This window comes from Sceloporus occidentalis, unplaced genomic scaffold (genome assembly GCF_023333645.1).
Source record: "Sceloporus occidentalis isolate IW3139 unplaced genomic scaffold, rSceOcc1.0.p SCAF_73, whole genome shotgun sequence".
NCBI lineage: Eukaryota > Metazoa > Chordata > Lepidosauria > Squamata > Phrynosomatidae > Sceloporus > Sceloporus occidentalis.
This window is the reverse complement of record NW_028317053.1, coordinates 4,358,654-4,377,824: the sequence shown is the minus strand read 5'-3', so window position 1 is coordinate 4,377,824 and position 19,171 is coordinate 4,358,654. Positions and strand designations below refer to the sequence as shown.

Below are 19,171 nucleotides of genomic sequence, written 5' to 3'. Positions count from 1 at the left end.
GTCAAAAACCACACCTTCCACCTCACCTCGTACTGAGCTCCTAGTCACCCTTCCTGGCCAACTACAGTGGGCCCTCAGTATCTGTGGGGGATCTGTTCTGGGACACCTCACCCCATGGATACCAAAATCCATGGATGTTCCAGTCCCATTGTACTTAATGGTGGTGCGGCCACATGGCCATGCCACCATTAGGGAGAATGGTACTGGAGTCCCCCCTCCCTCTACCCCCTCCCTCCTTCCACTCTCCTCCTTCCCTCCTTACTTACTTCTTTCTCCTCTCCCCCCTCCCTTCTTCCTTATCTCCTGCCTGCCTGCCTGCCCGCCCACCTGCCCACCCCAGCATGACTTTGGGGACAGAGTCTGCTGCCCAGTGAGCTAGGGCCGGGGCTCGGGCTGGGGTATGAGTCTTGGAGCCCCATCCCCAGGGCCTCTGGGCTCTGAGACTACAGTGGGCCTTCAGTATCTGTGGGGGACCTGTTCTGGGACACCCCACTGGTGCTTGGGATCAAAGGGCTGGGGCTGGGGCTGGAGCTTGAGTCTCAGAGCCTCTGTCCCCAGGCCTAACACCTGGGACTGAGCCTCTGGGCTCTGAGACTCAAGTCCCAGTCCTGGTGTTGGCACCCTCCAGCCAACAGGATTCCAAGTCCTTGAGCCCTGTTGGCTGGAGGGTGCCAACACCAGGACTGGGACTTGAGTCTCAGAGCCCAGAGGCTCAGTCCCAGGTGTTAGGCCTGGGGACAGAGGCTCTGAGACTCAAGCTTCAGCCCCAGCCCCGGCCCTTTGACCCCAAGTCAAGCCAGGGAGGGAAGGAAGGAGGGAAGCAGGAGGGCAGAGGGAGTGAAAGGGGAGGGGGGACATGGGACCTTTGTCTCCAATGGTGGCGCTTGCCATCTGCAGATGCTCAAATCTGTAGATGGCAAGTCCATGGATAAGGAGGGCCCACTGTATATCAAATACAATCAATGTTTTATCACTCCAGATTTAAACCCATCAGCCATTCTGGATCCCTTTTGTCAATTCCATGGGAAAACTGTCAAAGCCATAAGATCAGGCACCCCTCCAGAGTATGGAATAGGATATAAATATCTGCCCAGTGATAGCCACATGTGTGCACAGAGGCCCCACTCACTCTTGCTGTGTGGCCATCAGATACTATCTGGACCACTCTCCATTCTCTGTGGACCTCTCTTCAGGGCTGGTAATTATTGCCCTCTCTAATTCCTGACTCCTCTCTATGCAACCTTCCACACCTTTCTTTCTGATAGGTTTGTATGGTTCCTAAGGTTGCATTGGTTTACATGTTTGCATGCACCTTTGCATATTTCTAAAATAAAACCCTCATATTTACTAGAACTGGAGGGTCCCTACAGTTAGTACTGGCATACATAGATGAAAAGATCCCTGAATTTACTCTCTTCTTGCAGGCCTTCTTTTGAGTTATAATTTCCCCAAAAATTTCATGGAGATGCTGACACTGCTGCCAGGGACCCCCAATTCCTGCTCCATTTTAAGGTAGCAGCAGTTAAAGTGGTGTCAGTCTGCATTATTTCTATAGCATAAATACACTATTATACCCTAAGCAACAGAGTTTGGGAAAGTTAGTTTTCTGTTCGGCAACTCTCAAATATTCTTTTCTCCCAATTCCATATCTTGATCTCATCTTACTCTCTTCTTGTTTTCCTTTGTTCTTTACTGAGGGATAGTAAAATAGTTGGATTCCAGACCATGTAATGCTTAGAAGAGACCTACTGAAATCAGAGGAATAAGTATTTTTTGTTTAGGACTAACTTAAATGCCTCTGAGGTTCATAAGCTAATGTTAGGATTAACTAGAGGTAACACACTATTTTCATTACATATCTCCACTTTTTAGTTTAAATCAGAAGGAGAAGAGCTGTGGCTAAATTACTGTTCCTTCTTTATTTCCAGGTTCTTAGGCTGAATATTTGACCTTGAATATTTGAGCTTCTTTTTCTTAACTCTTCAGTTACAAGGCTTAGAACTATATTTAGTTGTGTGTGTGTGTGTGTGTGTGTGTGTGTCTTTATTGATTTCTGCTCTTTGCCTTTTAAAAAATTATCAGATCTTCAAAGGGGAATTCTGAGAGTTGCAATCCAAAAAGTAACTTTTCTGATCTTTGCTTAACACCTTTTAAAATATAGATATTAGAATCATCAATCTGGATTTCTTTCCCACTCCCCCATCTCTCTGTGTGTGTGTGTGTCCAACATACTATAGAGGGGATTGCCCTGGGTGTGTTCAGCCCAGTAAGAAGAGTTGCTTCACATTAGATGAGTTGAGTCTCTCGCCATGTGCTTTGAGAACCTTAATCCCATCATCTTCAAACCATGTAATACTTGCAGTTAGATTGTAAGGAAGAGAAGGCTGATTAGGGACAAAATTCAGCCCATAATTCCACATCAGTCACTATAATGGATGGGAATCATATTACAGCCATAATAGTTTGATGACGACAATTAATCATTTCTGTAGCTGCTTTAGTCAGCTTTTGAAAGGTAATTCACTTTCAGCTTTCCAGTCAGAATTGTGAAATATATTTTAAGAGACTTAAGTGTAAAGCTGTGTAAAATGAATACTCAATCAAAGATAATTGGGGCTTCCCTTAAAGGAGTCAGTTAAGTCAGAAACAAATCAGCTTTGTGCATTTCTCTAACTTGTTAACGTGTGCTTGTAACACGGTATGGAGAAGCATCTTTCCTCACTTTGTCCCAGCATGAATTATATTGTGAAAACTGGGGGTTGAGGCAGAAGCAGTTTGGGTAAGAAGTATCAGTCCCACACCAATATTTTTATAGCTATTTATCATTATTTTTAGGTACAACCTTTTCCCAAAGAAAATCAATCTATATTAAACTAGTTTTGATAACCTGGTGATTGATGCGTTAAATCTGTGTTTTATGGAATATCATAGGGTATTGGGGGATTTTTGCCTGGATTTTATCATCATCTTTATAGGCAAAAATCACTTTGCAATGAATGGGGTGAGAGTGTTTGCTTACTCCCACATGGTACATGTTGTAGCTTTTGCAGAAGTCCATTGCACAGACCATTTAGATATCTATGTCCATCAAGTACATGAGAACAGCAAATACTCAGCAACACATTTGTCTCCCTCTCTGCTCCACCACCTTGCATCTTCACTCCCTCAGTCCCAGACAAGGCATGCATCTTAGATGTATATCTTGTTAAATATGACTTTATTATCATCTTTGGCAATGGCTGGGGAATCTTGAATAAAGCAGTCTCTACTTACTAAGACAATGCAATGGAATATTTTCTTGTTATAGGAGGGTGGTTATTATTTTGATGTATAAAATGCATGCCCAGCCTTTCTGTCCATCCAAAGACATTTACACCTGTGATAATAGGCTATCCTATTATCTGAGCAACACAGCTGAGGGATAGCCTGTTTTCCAGATGACCAAAGGGTTAATGTTGTGATCGTGTTAAATTGCATCATTGGGGTTAGTGTCAGAGAGGTGATGAGAGAGCAACTGCCCATTCAGATGACCAGTTGGGCAGATGTTCAAACCAAAAGACCTCAGAAGACCATGAGGGAGGAAAAGAATAAAGAGTTGTTTGGAGGCAGAGGCATCTGCCTACCGTGGAGAAGCTGAGACTAGACAAAAATGTCCAGACTCCTAGCTATATCCATGAACATCAAGGAGTCCAATTTCCATCTGTACACACTGAGTAGCTAGGGCACAGTGGTGTCACCAGGCTTGGTGATGCCTGATGCGGAGGGGGCTGCCAAGGTATGGTGCTGGCAGTGGCCTCCCCCAAACACTACTTTCCTCTCATGGATTTGTTGCCAGGCATGCTCCCTTCCTGCCACAAGGGGCATGCTTGGCCCTCCACCACCCTTGCCGCCACTTTGGTGCACTTGCCCCCTGCAGCCCTCACTGCCACTTTGGTTTCCTCCCTGGGGAGAGAGCAGGGGCTGTGACAAAGACAAGAGAGGCATGCTCGACCCTCCACCACAGTGGGAGGAGGACCCCATCATGGTGCTACCTCTCTGGGGTGTCACCTGGTGTGGTCTGCACCCACGTAATGATGCCACTACTAGGGCATGCTCAGTTTATTCACATCAGGGTTTATGTTTTATTTTGTGTTCTTGGTTGAAATGACCTATTCTAGACTATTCTGTAACTTGTAACTTCCACTCATTGTGCCTGAAGGGAAGGTGACCTTCATGAAGAGAAATATCTTTTGATAATGTAGATGTCTTGCTTAGAATAAAGCTTTTCCTTTAAAGTACTCTCCTCTTTCATACGCCTTTCAAGTGTCTTTGCTTAGTCTCTGTATATGTTTACCTGCAGAATCAGCTGGACAGTACAGTTTAGGTAGAATTTCCTATAAATTCCTACTGAGTTACTAAAGGCAGGGAGTAAAATCAGTAGGTGGTGATAGCTCAGTTTGGATAGATGGTCTCTTGGAGGTCCCATCAAGCTCAGGCAGAAATAGGAAGAGAAACTTCCTAGAAGCTTAGCAACACCAGCTTACAGTAAAACCAACACTAAAATTTAAAATGTATTTTAATATGGTTTTAGCTACTTTTCTGACCACAGACCTTCAATGTAGATTACACACTTTAAAAACATGGGTTAAATCCAATCACTGCTGATCCACCAACGGAACGTTTCTGTCGACAGAACAGAACAAGGGACTTTCTGGAACAGGTTTGAGAACTAAAGCTGGATGGGACTACAAGGAAGAGGAGCTAAAAGAAAGGTACATTACATAAGTAGAGCTGCATTTACACAACATTGGATCTTACCCAGTTAAAACTAATGAAAAGACATAATGCAAAAATGTATTTTCTTTAAGAAATAGAAAAACATTAAATATATCAATAATTACAAGATCAGGCCATATTAAAAGAAAAGCAGAAGGCAACAAATAACCAGTGTAATGCAAAAATTAAAATTGGCAAGGCAATGCTATTTTGGCTTACCTGATAAAAACTGCAATGCATTTAGCCCGACAGGCCTCTTATGCAGAGTTTCCATATGTGTGGCACCCATACTAAAATGGCCCCACTCATCCATCAATTAACCTCTGTTAAAGGTAGTAAAAAGAACAGCATCACAGTCCAATCAGCTGCTTAAATACTCTAAAAGCACCACATCTTTTCTGATCCTGGAAGCTAAACAGGCTCAGCCCTGTTTAGTACTTGAATGGGAGGCTGCCAAAAAATACCAGGTGCTATAGGTTATATTTCAGAGGAAGTTGCTGGCAAAATCACCTCTGAGCATTCCTTGCCTAAGAAAACCCTATGAAATTCATGGGGTTGCCATAAGTCAACAGGTGACCTGAAGGCATGTGCACACACAACACACAAGAAGAATTATTCATAGGGAGCACTGACTGACTAAACTGAACTGATACACTAAGATTTTAAAAAAATACCTTATGCATCAGTAATTCTAACAGCCTAAGGCCACACTGCAATGGATGTATACAGTACTATTAAAAATATGACTGATGTGCATGTAACATCAACAAGGCAAAAATAAGCAAGCCCTCTGTATAGTAAATAGTGTTGAAGAGGGGGAATTAGGACCACACAATTGCTTCTGGCCTCTTCATATTTAGACAGTGCACCTTCTACCATCCTTGCCCTCATGTATATAACTGAAGAGGCCATACTCAGCTCAAAACCATACAAAGGCTGATTTTATTCTCCTTTTGGGCCAAGAACCAAATGCATCATTCGGTGGCAGTAAACACAGCTAACTAGTAGAGTGTGGGGTAATAAGGTGCATTCAAACTTTAGAAAGAGAGTGAAAGTAATAAACGATTTCTTATAATGATCTATGGTGGGTTACACACACGCCTAAAGTGCGTATTAGGGTTAGGAAGGGGCATATTAGGGTTACGAAGGGGTGTCACTTCCTGACACCCCTCAACCCTAGTATGGACTGAGTCCGTACAAAATGGCGGCGCCTGTCCACACAGGGGCCGCCATTTTGACGTCGCGGATGCCTAGCATCCAGACATCACATGGTGGAAGTGATGCCGTGAGTGCGCGACTAGTGCCTCGCGGTGCCACTTCCAGGACGCAAAAAGAAGCGCTATTTTGGCGCTTCTTTTTTGCTGCACCCGGGAACCGCGCGGTTTGGTCGCTGTGGTTCCCAGACCCAGCAACCGGCAGCGGCAGACCGCCGCTTTTAGGCGGTCTGTAACGCGCCTTTGAAGCCCTATATAGCTCAGGCCCAGGCTGTTTGAAGGGCTCTATCTTTCCATATGAACCTATTCAAGCTTTGAGCCTATCCAAGGGAGACACTTCTCTCTATCCCACCACCTTCACAGGCATAGGGCCTTATTGCATGGAGAAAAAGACTGAAAATAGATTTGGGATTGCAAATTCAAAAGTGTGTATTACTACACATAAAATTGCCACCTTTGCTGCTGAGCAACCACAACCTACCTGGGAGCTTTCCATTTTTGCAAAGCAGCCGGCTGAGCTCGGTTGCGACCCAGGTTGTAGTCGCCTGAAAGCAGCAGCGGCAATTTTATGTGCAGTAATACCCAGTTTTGAATTTACAATCCTGAATCGATTTCAGATCTTTTTCTCCATGAAATAAGGTCCATAATTGGTGCATATGTGGAAGAAACCTTTCTTTTCCAGCAAGCCTTTGAAAAGTGATTTTTAACAAGAAAATGGAATTTTATTACACTGTACTGCTTCTAATCTTTGTCCTAAATTTAAAAAAAATTAAATGGTTTTGATTCTGTTGTTATCTAATGCTGTTTTATTTCAGTTTTGAATGCCGATAGATAGATAGATAGATACATAGATAGATAGATAGATAGATAGATAGATAGATAGATTGATAGATAGATAGATAGATAGATAGATAGATAGATAGATAGATAGATAGATAGATATTTGCAATGTTCTGCCCTTTTGCAAGCTGCCTTGAGTCCCAGTCTGGAAGAAATGAGGGATATAAATAAAGTGATGGATGGATGAATGTGCCTCTGGCAATGCCTTGACATTATCTGAGGATCTTGCTCTCTTTCTCACCAGCTGCAGTGGGCATATGCCATTTTTGTTCGGTAAAGTCTTCATGGCCTGAAAACTGCAAAGGTTACTATCAACAATCCTTTCTCTCAGCACATGAGGGAGCTGCACATGGATCAGCTCTTCTTGATGTTACCTTCAAAAAGCAGCAGGGGGAGCACCTGACACTGTGCTTATTGCTACTGATTAAGATGAAGAGGGCACAGAATAATGTTTTGCCAATATTTTCTATATAAGTAAAGATGACAATATTTCACAATCAGTTCCCACATTAAAAAAAATCAGGACTTGAAAATTCTGAGGGAGGGGAAATATTACAGTAACCTTCAGTGATTACTTGTCAAATGTCAGCATTTCCTCCACACCCTTGGTGAATTATGCATAAGACTGACTTAGAGAAAACTGGTGTGTTTTTTTAAAAGGTCATTCTAGAGTGAAATCAAGTACAAGACAGTGAGTTCCTTATCCATGGAATGAGTCCAGATTCATTCTTGCCTCACAATCCAGGTAACAGATGCACACACTAGGAAACTGAATGCTGGTTCAATTGAAGGTCACCTACCCAGAGACTTCTGGTGTCCTGTTCACCATCATTCATTTATTAACTCCAATCACATTAAAATTTATCTTTTTTAAGAGTGTAAAACTTCTCCAGGAATGAAAAGACAATGCTTAGTGACCTCACAAGCCCTAGCCAATTGGTGTCATGCAAAGCCAGTTATGGCAGAAGCATGCAAAAGTGGATTATTCACAAGAGGAACAGGATGTGATTGAAAACACTGAAGGGTGCACCTAAAACAGCCTCACTGCACTAAAAGTGTGATATTTGTCTTTATCTGGCACTGCCAAGCAATATCACAAAACACACAGTTGTCACTGGCAGCTTTGGACTAGTCCTGACTAGGACACTGACTCAGTTGCACAATAGTAGTAAATACCTATGCAAATTTGACAGGTTCAGTAGGTCTACTCTAACAGAAGTCAGAAAATAGATCAATGCCATTGACTTTTATTCTTATCATTAATTTGGGCCAAAAGACAAGGGACCTTCTGCTATCAAGAACCTCTTTGGATCAAACCAGACATAACAACAAAATGCCATGCTCAAATTTTTCATGATTTTCATAACAAATACAAATCTGTTTGGAACCCTGGTGCTGAAACAGAATCTATTAAGTTTTTATTCTTATGGTATTTTCCAAGTTTGAATCCCATCACTGACACAGACACAGACATTTATGTACACAGAAAGAGACACATATGCCTGGTATTTGATTTTTGAAAACTGGGAGACTGATCAGGTTCCATAGGCAGAGGTTTCAGTCAGTTTGGCCTATAGTGGGCATTTTCAGATGATAATAACTATGAGCTGAACTTGTCAAGACTTGGGCATTTTCCCTAAAGTCAACTGAATTTGTTCAGGTTGCAGCTACATTTGTGGCATCATGGCCTTTCAATCTGTCAAGGCAGTGCTGGTTTATCAAGCTTTCTTTTCCTTCTGTCGTTTGTATAAACTCCATAGTTCTCCACCTAGAGAAACATTTATCATGCACCGTGTCAGAGTTTTTGGACCAGCATCACCCAACTGGTTTTGCAAGGGATTGCTTTGACTTTGTGTCTCTGAAGTGATCACTGGTATTGCAAAGAGGGCCTGGTCACAGCTTAAAGAAGCTTAGTTCATGTTAACTGCTCAGTTCCAGTAATGCAAGACAAGAAAAATTATAATTATATCCTTACTGCTTAATAACACAGTGACCATATCTGTTTTTGTGCATTTTCTTTCTATATGATTTGATGTAAATCCTCCATCACCATAATCTTATCTCACCATTCTTCCTAACTGAATTTCAGCTGAATTTCAGAGTTGCTTGGGGTCTTTATACATTTAGACATACAATGGGCCCTCCCCATATGTGAGAGATCCATTCCGGACACACACATGTGTATAGGGAAAAACGTGTATGCTCAAACCCCATTTGTTTTAAGGGGGAAGCTTTCTCACATGTGCCGCAGGGCGCATGTCATTATATTAACCTTCTGCCTAAAGTGAAAGTCATGTATAGTGTGCCACTGCCCGCGTATGGTGCAGGCACATTGTATATATCTATCTAATCTTTCTTCTTGTATCTATGTGAATTCTGCATGATCCTAATATTTTACCCAAATGTGTGACTGTTCATCTTATAACTACTACTACTACTACAGCTACAACAAGACAATTACATTTGCTAGTAAATTATTAACATTTAGCGGCTTGACAGTTGGGCAGGAAGGGGTGGCGAGATGCAAAATGGCACTTCTCCATGGTGCGAAAAGGGAGTGTCCTTGGGGCTTCATGCCCCTGGAAACCCCAGGAGCCAGAGCCATTGGAGAAAGGGGCTGGCTGGCCCCTTTATCCCCAGCATAGTTCTTACAGCCGTTTGGTTGCTGTGGAAATGATTTGGCACCCAAAAGGAGCTCCGTTTTGGAGCTCCTTGCTGCACCACAGCCACACCGCATGCATGACGTCATGATGGCGGAGGCCACAATGATGACACCGCTGCCACATACTAGGGTCGTGGAGCATGTGGACACTCTGCCCCAACACAACCCTAATATGTCGCCAGGCCGGCACAAAGCACTGGTCTGGACCAGGCCTGTGTTTGATAACTAAATATGGACAATCACACATTTAGGCAAGATGTGGAGTTAGATGTCTCTACATATAAGACATCCGCATAGGGAGACTATGTACAAACACTAATTTCTTTTCACAACACTGAGGTTTCTCAACATTTCTTTGGACTTTTACAGAGATTTTTTAAAAGACTGAACAACACTGTCTTTCTCCTTAGAACTCTCATTTGAAAAGCCAATTGAACATAGCAGTGAGATTAACTGACAGTTTATTCAGATTACAAAACAACAGTTTGCTTCAGACCAGTTGGAGTCAAACCTAAGTTCTGGTCCAAAATATCCCACCTTTAAGAATTTTCTTTCCAGATCCTCCTTTGTCCATCCCCCAGCCCATGCTCCTTCTAACGTATCAAAGAGGTCTTTTAACTGGCCACTCCACTTCCTAACCCCTTATCAACCCATCTTTCCCAAGGCTTTGTAGACCATCAAACACTTCTTCACTCAGGACCTAACAGAGCCATATCAGAGCTTCCATTTTTGCATTTCAATTGAATTACAAACCTCTCTGCTGTTTGCCTTGCCTTCTTGTGCTTTCCTCTAGTAAACCATAGCTCTGTTTCCCTATCCCCATTATACCCATTGTTTCTCTATTCCTATTATCTTCATTTTACCACATCGCTTCATTGCTACTACTATATCCCCTCATATTTTTTATCATGGCAGATTCTGACAAAAGGAGAGCTAAGCATATGTTCCAGCCAGGTCTTATTCTCCATAAGGAATTATAACAGCAAAAAGCACAACAATCTTTAAAATCTAATGACCCTGAAACAGTGAGAGTTTGTTACTTAAAGCTAACACTAGATCTTCTGTCATTTTCAGAACAAATCTCCAGATAGAACCATCAGGAAAAGTGCCAGAGGAAGAAGAGATTTCTTTCCACTTTCTCCAGAATTTCCATAATTGTCCTATTTCCCATTCACTCATCTTTTTTCTGAACTGAAAGACTTCAAATGTAACCTTTCCTCAAAGAGGAACTGATCTAATCATTTTAGTTCTCCTTTGATCAATACTGTACCTTTTCAGCATCTTATTAAGCTCTACTGTATGCCCTTTGAGGTGTGATGACCACAATTCTACAGTGTATGAGGACTAAATAACCTGAAGGCATCAGATACCATCTGATCATGGAAGCTAAGTAGGGTCAGGTATGGTTAGTACTTGGACAGCCAAGAAATATTAGGAGTTGTAGGCTCTATTTCAGGTGAAGGCAATAGCAAACTATCTGTATTTATTGCCTAAGAAAAGGAAATGAAATTTATATGGTCAAAATATGTAAATGGTCAGTCTGGAAGCAAATACACACACAAATTCCAAATGGGGTTGCACAATGGGTGCATATAAAGTTATTATGATATTGGCAGCATTATTTTCCATTTCTTTTTAATCATACCCAGAATGAAGTTTGTGTTTTCTTTTTCTTTTCTTTTTTTTACAGCAGCCACACTTGGTCAAAACATTCAGTTTGCTATCCATCACAAAGTCATAATCTCTTTCTTGGTCTGTCCCAGGCAACTCAGACTCTTAGATTGCTGGGATGCTTTTACAATAATGCTTGCTTGCCACAAATACTGTTAAGTTAAGCTATCACCTCTTCTTTATTTAGAAGGGCACCTGCTAGGTGACTAATGTTCCATGTCCCTCAACTCATCACTTTGTGACATATTTTGTACAGATTTGTGCAGTAACAACAAACAGAATCACACAATGTTATACCAATCAGTAATTGCACAATATGCTTTCTCAACCTTTGCTAATATCTTCCTACAACAATATATTTTCTGTGCTTAATCTGGTTGATATTTTAATTACATCTAACAGAGCCATAATTTTCACTGGATTCCGGTTCATTTCTGGGCACATGTGAAAGTGCTGGTTATGACCTAAAAGGCCCTATACAGCTTAGGTTCAGACAATCTGAAAGACTGTGTCTCTCTATACAAATCTGCAAGGGTCTTAACTTCTATGGGGGGAGGCTTTCTCTTGTTTCTGTCACCTTCACAGGTTTGCTTGGTGAGGACGTGAGAGATGACCTTCTCAGTAGCTGCTCCCACCTTCTGGAATTATCTCCCATGAGAGACTGGGCTGGACCCTTCCCTGCTCTCCTTTCAGCAGCAGGCAATTTTTTTTTTCAATCTGGCTTTTAATAGGTAATAATAAGCCTTCTTATTGGAGTGTTTGCTTTGTATGTTCTTAGTGCTTTTATTTTTTTGACTTTTTATGTTGACGTGATATTTTTAATTCTGTTCTTAAAGTGTTATTGTTTTTAAGTGTCTTTTGTCAGCCACCTTGGGTCCAATTTTGGAGGAAGGCAGCATATAAATAAAATAAATAAATAATTTTTGATAGGGCCTTTCCATGACTCTGGAGTTACTTCCTTTCAGAAATATTTATGTCATGATCATAATCATTATACTGAATGAGGAAATGACAGCACAGTCACAAAACGCAAATGACAGTATTGTTGCATGCTCTTGTGACATCAATAGCACATCCTTCCCATAATTGTGTTTCATTGTATATGACCGGTTTCAGAACTGAGTGCATTAAGATGTAGCTTTATGGATCTCATTGCATTTCAACTCTCAACAGAGCTAACCACTGTGGTTAATAGTAAATTATCATGAGAGCTGCAATACAACAACATCTGGATGGGCCTCCTCCAGCCCACAAACAGGTGCTCCATCCTGAATCAGGAAGTTCCCCCTCCACTAGGTAAAAAAAAGGAGAAAGCTGGGCTAAAATTATTTTCATTTATATTTCTCTGTGTAAACAGGGTGTATGTGAGTTTCTATGGCATACGTTGAACACATAAGATTTTAATCAGAGAGTAGGGAGGTGAGGATGATCTTCAGGGAAACAAAGCCAAATGGTGCAGGGGGTGCATACTGCATTGGGTGACACCTCAGAAGCAGGTGACACCTGGTTGAATTCCCACCTCCCATGGGTGCTGCTTGGACTCCTGCGGCTGCTCTTTAGGGCCACGCAGGTGCTCCTTGGGCCTGAGTGGGCAATCTTTGGGGCCACGTCCACTGCTCCACTCCACACAGGAACTTCTCAGGGCCTCGTGGCCCACGTATGCACTCCTGTGCACTCCCCTACCCCAGAAATGGTGACGGTTGTCTCAGCACCAAAGGTCCTACTGCCTGGAAGTTCCCCCCCCCCCCCCTGCACCGGGTAACACTGGGAAAGACAGCAATCTCAATTGCATAGTATTTTTAAAAACAACACTACTTTAGTGGGAGAAGAGCCTTGCATAATAAAATCTGCCATATACGTCAGAGCAAATGCAATTACTGGGAATGTTTACATTCCATTGGCTGCAATTCCATGCAGATTTATCTAGGAGTGAATCTTATCAAAATCAGTGGAAGTTGTTTCTAAATAAACATCCTTAGAATTGTGTTGACTAATCAATGATGCTATAAGTACACAATTAATCATTTAGGCCTCATTTTTTAATTAGGACAGAAGTAGAGATTGGAATGTTACTTTTTCAAGGTAAAGTCGAAGGCTTTCACGGCCGGCATCCATAGTTTGTTGTAGGTTTTTCAGGCTGTGTGGCCATGTTCTAGAAGATTTTCTTCCTGACATTTCGCCAGCATCTGTGGCTGGCATCTTTTTCAAGGTAGTTTATTCTAGTTACAAATAGAAATATATTACAGTATAGTATTAGGAAAAAATAACTTGTTGCCTGTTGTGATGTTGGGAAAAGTAACTTGTTCTATTGTTTCTTGATTTACTCTTTTCTATTACTTTCTGTTACTTTTGAGAGATAAACTTCTAGGACAGTCAAGTAAATTGCTCTTGTTCACCATATCACTTTAGATGTAACTTTGTTGCACCCTTATTGACTCAAAAGTAACTAGCTCCAAGCTCTGGGCTGAAATATGGCTTTCTCCCTCTATTTTCCATTCAGTAATAATGAATCTACAATATGCAAGTCTCTCACATTCACATCCTTTTGCATTTTAATGGCACTGAAAACTAGGTGAGTACAATGGCACCGCATTCAGTTAATATTGAAATTAACTACTGTATATCTGTATAGTATCTATTATTGCAGCATACACAGAAGCCTATCAGGGCCAGCTGATAGATCTACCTTGTTTTTACTAGAATCCTGAAAATCCATAAAGGTTCAAAAGGAATATATTTAGAATAAAAATCATTTTTGGACTAGGGTTTTGTGTCAGGACTGAATGGAGCTCACAGTCCTTCTGTTCAAAAACTCATTCCCTGTTATTTCAAGCATTATTATAATTTCAAGTGAAGGAAAAGGGAATAGTATCTATTATTATGTGGTTGCTATTAAAAGCCAAAAATCCTTGCTGATCTATGGACAATCACTGAAAAATCCACCAGAAGATCTAGATCTACCATCGGCCTGTTGAGTGATCCTGTGTCCCACTTTACAGAGAATAAACTTCTGTTGGAAATGCTGTCAGAGAACATTTCTATGTTTGCAGGAATCCAACCTGAAATGGCTGCACAACGCAAGTGCAATTTAAAAACAAAGAACTGTAAGAAGAGCAAGGCAAGAGCCTTGCCTTTGCTTTTCAGCCAGTTCCTGGACAAGACACTGAATAAGCAGACAAGATCAAGCTTTGCATAATAATGGGAGATATATAGGATTTTTTAAAAAATATATACTTTTTTTTCTCCAAATAAGCATTAATAGTAGCACTTGAGAAAGCTGCATTTTTGTTTGTTTGTTTGTGTTTTTATGGAATACAGCTCTAGGAAATTCTTAGCTGGCATGACCAACGGCTGGGACTTGTCATCAAACAAAATAACCTTCCCAAGCTCTGCTCTCTACATATCAATGAGAAAGTGAAAATTGGTACCTTGTGCTTATGAGCACAGGCCTAAATACCCGGAAAGCACCAGATCCTGTCTGATCTTGGAAGCTAAGAAAGATCAGATCTGATCAGTACTTGGATAAGGGACAACCAGGTGCTAGAGGAAGGCAATGGCAAACCATCTTTTGAATATTCCTTGTTAAGAAAACCCCATGAAAATCATGGGGTTACCATACATAAACAGGCAACATGAAGGTACACACACACTTATTTATGAAGATATGTTAAGTAGCCATACTTTCTGTTCTCTCCCCCACCTCCATTCCTAGGTGATTTCATCTCTTTTGAGATGTATATTTTATCAAATAGTAACAATTGTCCCTTTCAGTTCAAGCATGTTAATATCAAACACAGTCATTTCCACAGCTCTAAAATACAGGAGATTTCATAGTGATTGGCACAGGCTGGCTATGCAAGAGAGGTAATGACTGAACAAGCATTTGAACTTTGGGATGTCTCAGAGCCATGTGTTAATCATCATCCTCTTTTGCAGAATTTCACAAGCTTGGATTTTTACTCTGGTGTGTGCCCTGCATCTGAATGTATGACTGACAGGGGGAGAGGAAGGTGGGGTAATAAATTCAGCCTAAGAATTCTGGGTGTGGTTATAGCCAGGTAAACGTCAAGTAGTAAAAGAGTTCCTGCAACCAAAGCTTCCTTGGATAATGTTGCTGGCTGCACTGAATTGAAAAGAATCCAAGGTTTTGATAAAGTGTTGTTTTGGCTATATGTATGGCTGTGACAGAAGTTGACAGCATGTTTTCTAAAAGCTACATGAACCCTGCATTTGAGGTAAGACTAACTTTTTTCTTTCTTTCTGTGGAAGGTGCAAATGCCTTGGACCTTTAGGGAGGGAATAAAGGTTATTTGTCCTTTCCTGACAGCAATCATTTTGCAGGCATTGACACACCTGCCAAGTGTTACCCTGTGGACACAAAGGGCCTAAAAGACAGAACACAGTTGGGGTTCATGTGAGTAGAAGATGGATGCACTGTTTTCCTTTGTAAATGTATAGTATCAGAATAGCAGACCAGACTTTGCTTTGCTTTTGACTGTGTGTGGCAATGCTGCACTCATGAATATTACAAGTACTAATCCCTGCCATTGTTTCAACTGCTTCAGACCTTTAACTGGAAGTCACTTGATGTGGTTGTGATTGTAATGTTGGTGGTATGCCTAGTTTGCTTCTTGTTGTTGTTACCATTTGTAAAAATCCTGCTCAGTCATGCTTTTGACACAAAACAAAAAAAGAGCAGAAGACAGTCACACTAGCAGCACTGTTAATATCTTTTAGTGTAATTTTGGACAACATTAGTTTGGAATGCTAGGAAGCAGCATCTAAAGCGGAAGCAAAACACAACTTTTCCTGTAGTTAAGAGGTTTTCTTTCCCTAAATTCCCACACAGAAATGAAAGGATTTATAGTGTTTGTGAGATATTTAGCCTTCCCTGTCAGAGACAGTTTAAACAGTTTCAAGCTGCATTAATTCTGCAGTATAGATGCAGCCTATTTGAGTCTATAGCATAGAAAATACTCAGGGTGCATCTACACTGTAGAAATATAGTTTGATGCCCTTTGAACTGCCATGGCTTCATCCTACAGAATTCTGGCATTTGTAGATTTGTAATAATTGTCAGAACACTTTGGAAGAGAAGTCTAAATACCTTGTAAAACCCTCAAATCCCAGGATTTCTTAGGATGGAGCTACAACACTTAAAGTGATGTCAAACTGCATTCTTTCTGCAGTGTAGATGCACTCTGAGTTTTTTCTATGCTACAGACTCAAACAGGCTGCATCCATACTGCAGAATTAATGCAGTTTGACACCACTTTAACTCTCATGGCTCCATCCTATGGAATCCTGGGATCTGTAGTTTGTTTTGGCACCATAACTCTCTGACAAAGACGGTCTACAAAAATTACAAATCCCAGAATTCCATAGCATGGAGCCATGATAATTAACATGGTCAAACTGCAGTGCAGATGCAACCACAAGTTTAAAAAACCTTAACAACAGTGAAACCAATCATCCACATGGACAGCAGAAATCATTCAGAAGATGTCAAAGTTCACAAACCATTGAAGGCCTGGGTGAATAAAAGTTGCCCCCGCTGCAGCAGTGTAGACATCTGACAAATATGGCAGTAGTAGGTATTCAGCATTCTAGATGCCCAAAATAGGGAGGGGGCAAACCCTTCATAGGAGTCACCTTCTTCAGTCCTGAAGTGCCAGCTATCTTCAAACAGCTGCCTTCTCCCACTTGACCTGACACACCAAGCACAAATTCAAAATACACAGTTAAGAATAATCACTATGCTATGATAATCAGACATCTTTCTGTACTTGAGAGAGGACTTCTAAATACAGTGGGCCCTTGGAATCTGATGGAGTTTGGTTCCAGGAACCCCACAGGATACCAAAATCTATGGATGTATTAAATACAATGACATAGTAAAATGGTGTCCCATATATATATATATATATATATATATCTCAAAATCAAAGTTTGCTTTTTTGGATTTCTTAAAAATATTTTTTGAGGTCCTTGAATCCATGGATAAAGAATCCATGGATATGATGGGTGACTATACATGCTATGTACATAGTGTAGCATCATCTAGTATGACACTGACGAAAAAATCCAGACTGACATCATGTTTGTGTAACCCACTTTTTGTTTTCACAGAGGTTAGAATTCAATATCAAATGCTAGTAACCAAAACCTGGACTTACAGAGGTCAGAATTCTTTATCAGCTATGCAATAGGCACATGGACATGTCTGTGTCATTGGAGAACAGGGGAGAATCAGTAAGGACACATCCAAATATTTTTCTTCAGGTCGCTGTGGATGTCCATAGTAGCACAGGAAGCTACAAGTTGATAGCTGGATGTATCTCCACTGATCCCACCACTTTACAAGAACATGGAAATGGCCAGGTTGTGGGATGAAGCTGCGTCACATAAAAGAAGGTTTGGTGGGTAGCCAGACATGTATCTCGTGATGCAGGATCCCTGCTAATGTGTTTTAATTGACCATTGCATTATGTTTGCCAGTTAGTCAAACTTCTTATTTTCAGGATAGGTCACTCAGTTAATGAGATTGATATGATGGAATACAGCTAAATTATTTTCTAAGGACTTTATTACACCAGCCTGCTGTCCTATCACAATCATGCTAGTTTAAGAATGGAAGCATACTGGTTTGGCATCTTTTCTTATCACACTTTTCCCCACAATAGTGGTTTGGCAATCCATGGTCACTTTATCTGTTTTCCACACTGCCAGACACCACCTTCCCGGAGAAATGGAGAGAATGAAATATCGTGGCTGCCAACCACCTCCCCAAGCTGGCTGCTGTAGGAATGTGAGAGCACATTAGTTGGCTTTGGGAGACAATTGGTTGCTATAACCCAGTGGTTCCCAACCTGTGGGTCAGGACCCCTTTGGGGGTCGAATGACCCTTTCATGGGGGTCACCTAAGACCATTGGAAAACACCTATTTAATTACAATTATGAAGCAGGAACTAAAATAATTTCATGCGTTTGGGTCACCACAACATGAGAAACTGTATTGAAGGGTCGCGGCATTAGGAAGGTTGGGAACCACTGCTATAACCACTCCTCCTCCCCATTCCCAAAGTATAGGGTTGCTGTGTGAATGTGTAAGTGGTTGCAAGTGACTGCAGCTGTCAAATGCCTCCTGAAGCCAGCTGCTGTGTTAATATGTACATTGCAGACAGCTTCAGGAAGCTGCTGGAAACTTCAGTTGATGCAAGTGGGGAGAAGGGGAGAAGAGTAGAATTGTGCCCACTAGCACTATGTGCTAAATAATAAAATAAAATAAAGTACTGTAAAATAAAATAAAATAATAATATGTGACTGACTGAGAAACAGAACTGCAGTGGAAGGGACCTATCACAGGAAGGCAATAATGGAATAGCAGTGAGATTGAGAGCCTATTGATAAGTTTTGCCCATCAGTGAAAAGATGCCCTATGGTAACTAATGGAATGCAAGGAAACAGGTGGACACAATGTTGAGTGATAAGTACCTGCCAAAGATGACTTTATCTTGTTAAAATTCCACTTTTTAAAATTCTACTTTTTAGGCTCATATGATAAAGTTCTAAGAAGCATTTTGAACTCATCAAAACTTTTATGGGTTGAGTTCTGCAAGTGGGAAACAAAGCTCACCCTATTCCCTTCCTCCTACCCACTATTTCCTGCTAAAAACTGGACCATGGAAAAGAAGCTGGGGAGGAAGAAAGAGGAAGAAGGTGAAAAAAATAGACTCAGAAAACTTTCATTACCAGTTCAAGAGAATTGTTTTGCAAGGTGTGCAGTTGCACCTCCTTCCTCTTTAAGATTTGGTATCGGAAGTTAGAAAATAACTGTGTCTGCTTGGAGGCTGAGCTTACAGCTTGTATTTTGTCACAAAGCTAGCTGATAATAGAGAAGGTAAAGTCTTTTGTGTTCCCCTCCCTTATCAAAGCAGGTTGGAGTAGATATTGGCAGAGATGTAAGGCTCGGACTTGCATTCCTTGTGAGTGTGTGAAAAGGCAAATGAATGAAAGCCATGTTCAGACT

General features: G+C 41.2%; 1 protein-coding gene across 1 annotated transcript in view; it reads left to right on the top strand.

Moving 5' to 3' along the window:
- The first annotated feature begins 15,329 nt into the window (after positions 1–15,329).
- SLC28A3 (solute carrier family 28 member 3) overlaps positions 15,330–19,171 on the top strand; it is a 62,717-nt gene continuing 58,875 nt past the window's right edge. Inside the window, exon 1 of the mRNA XM_089494562.1 lies at positions 15,330–15,377. Coding sequence (XP_089350688.1) covers positions 15,342–15,377 — 36 coding nt within the window. The 5' untranslated portion in view covers positions 15,330–15,341. The remainder of the gene's footprint in view (positions 15,378–19,171) is intronic.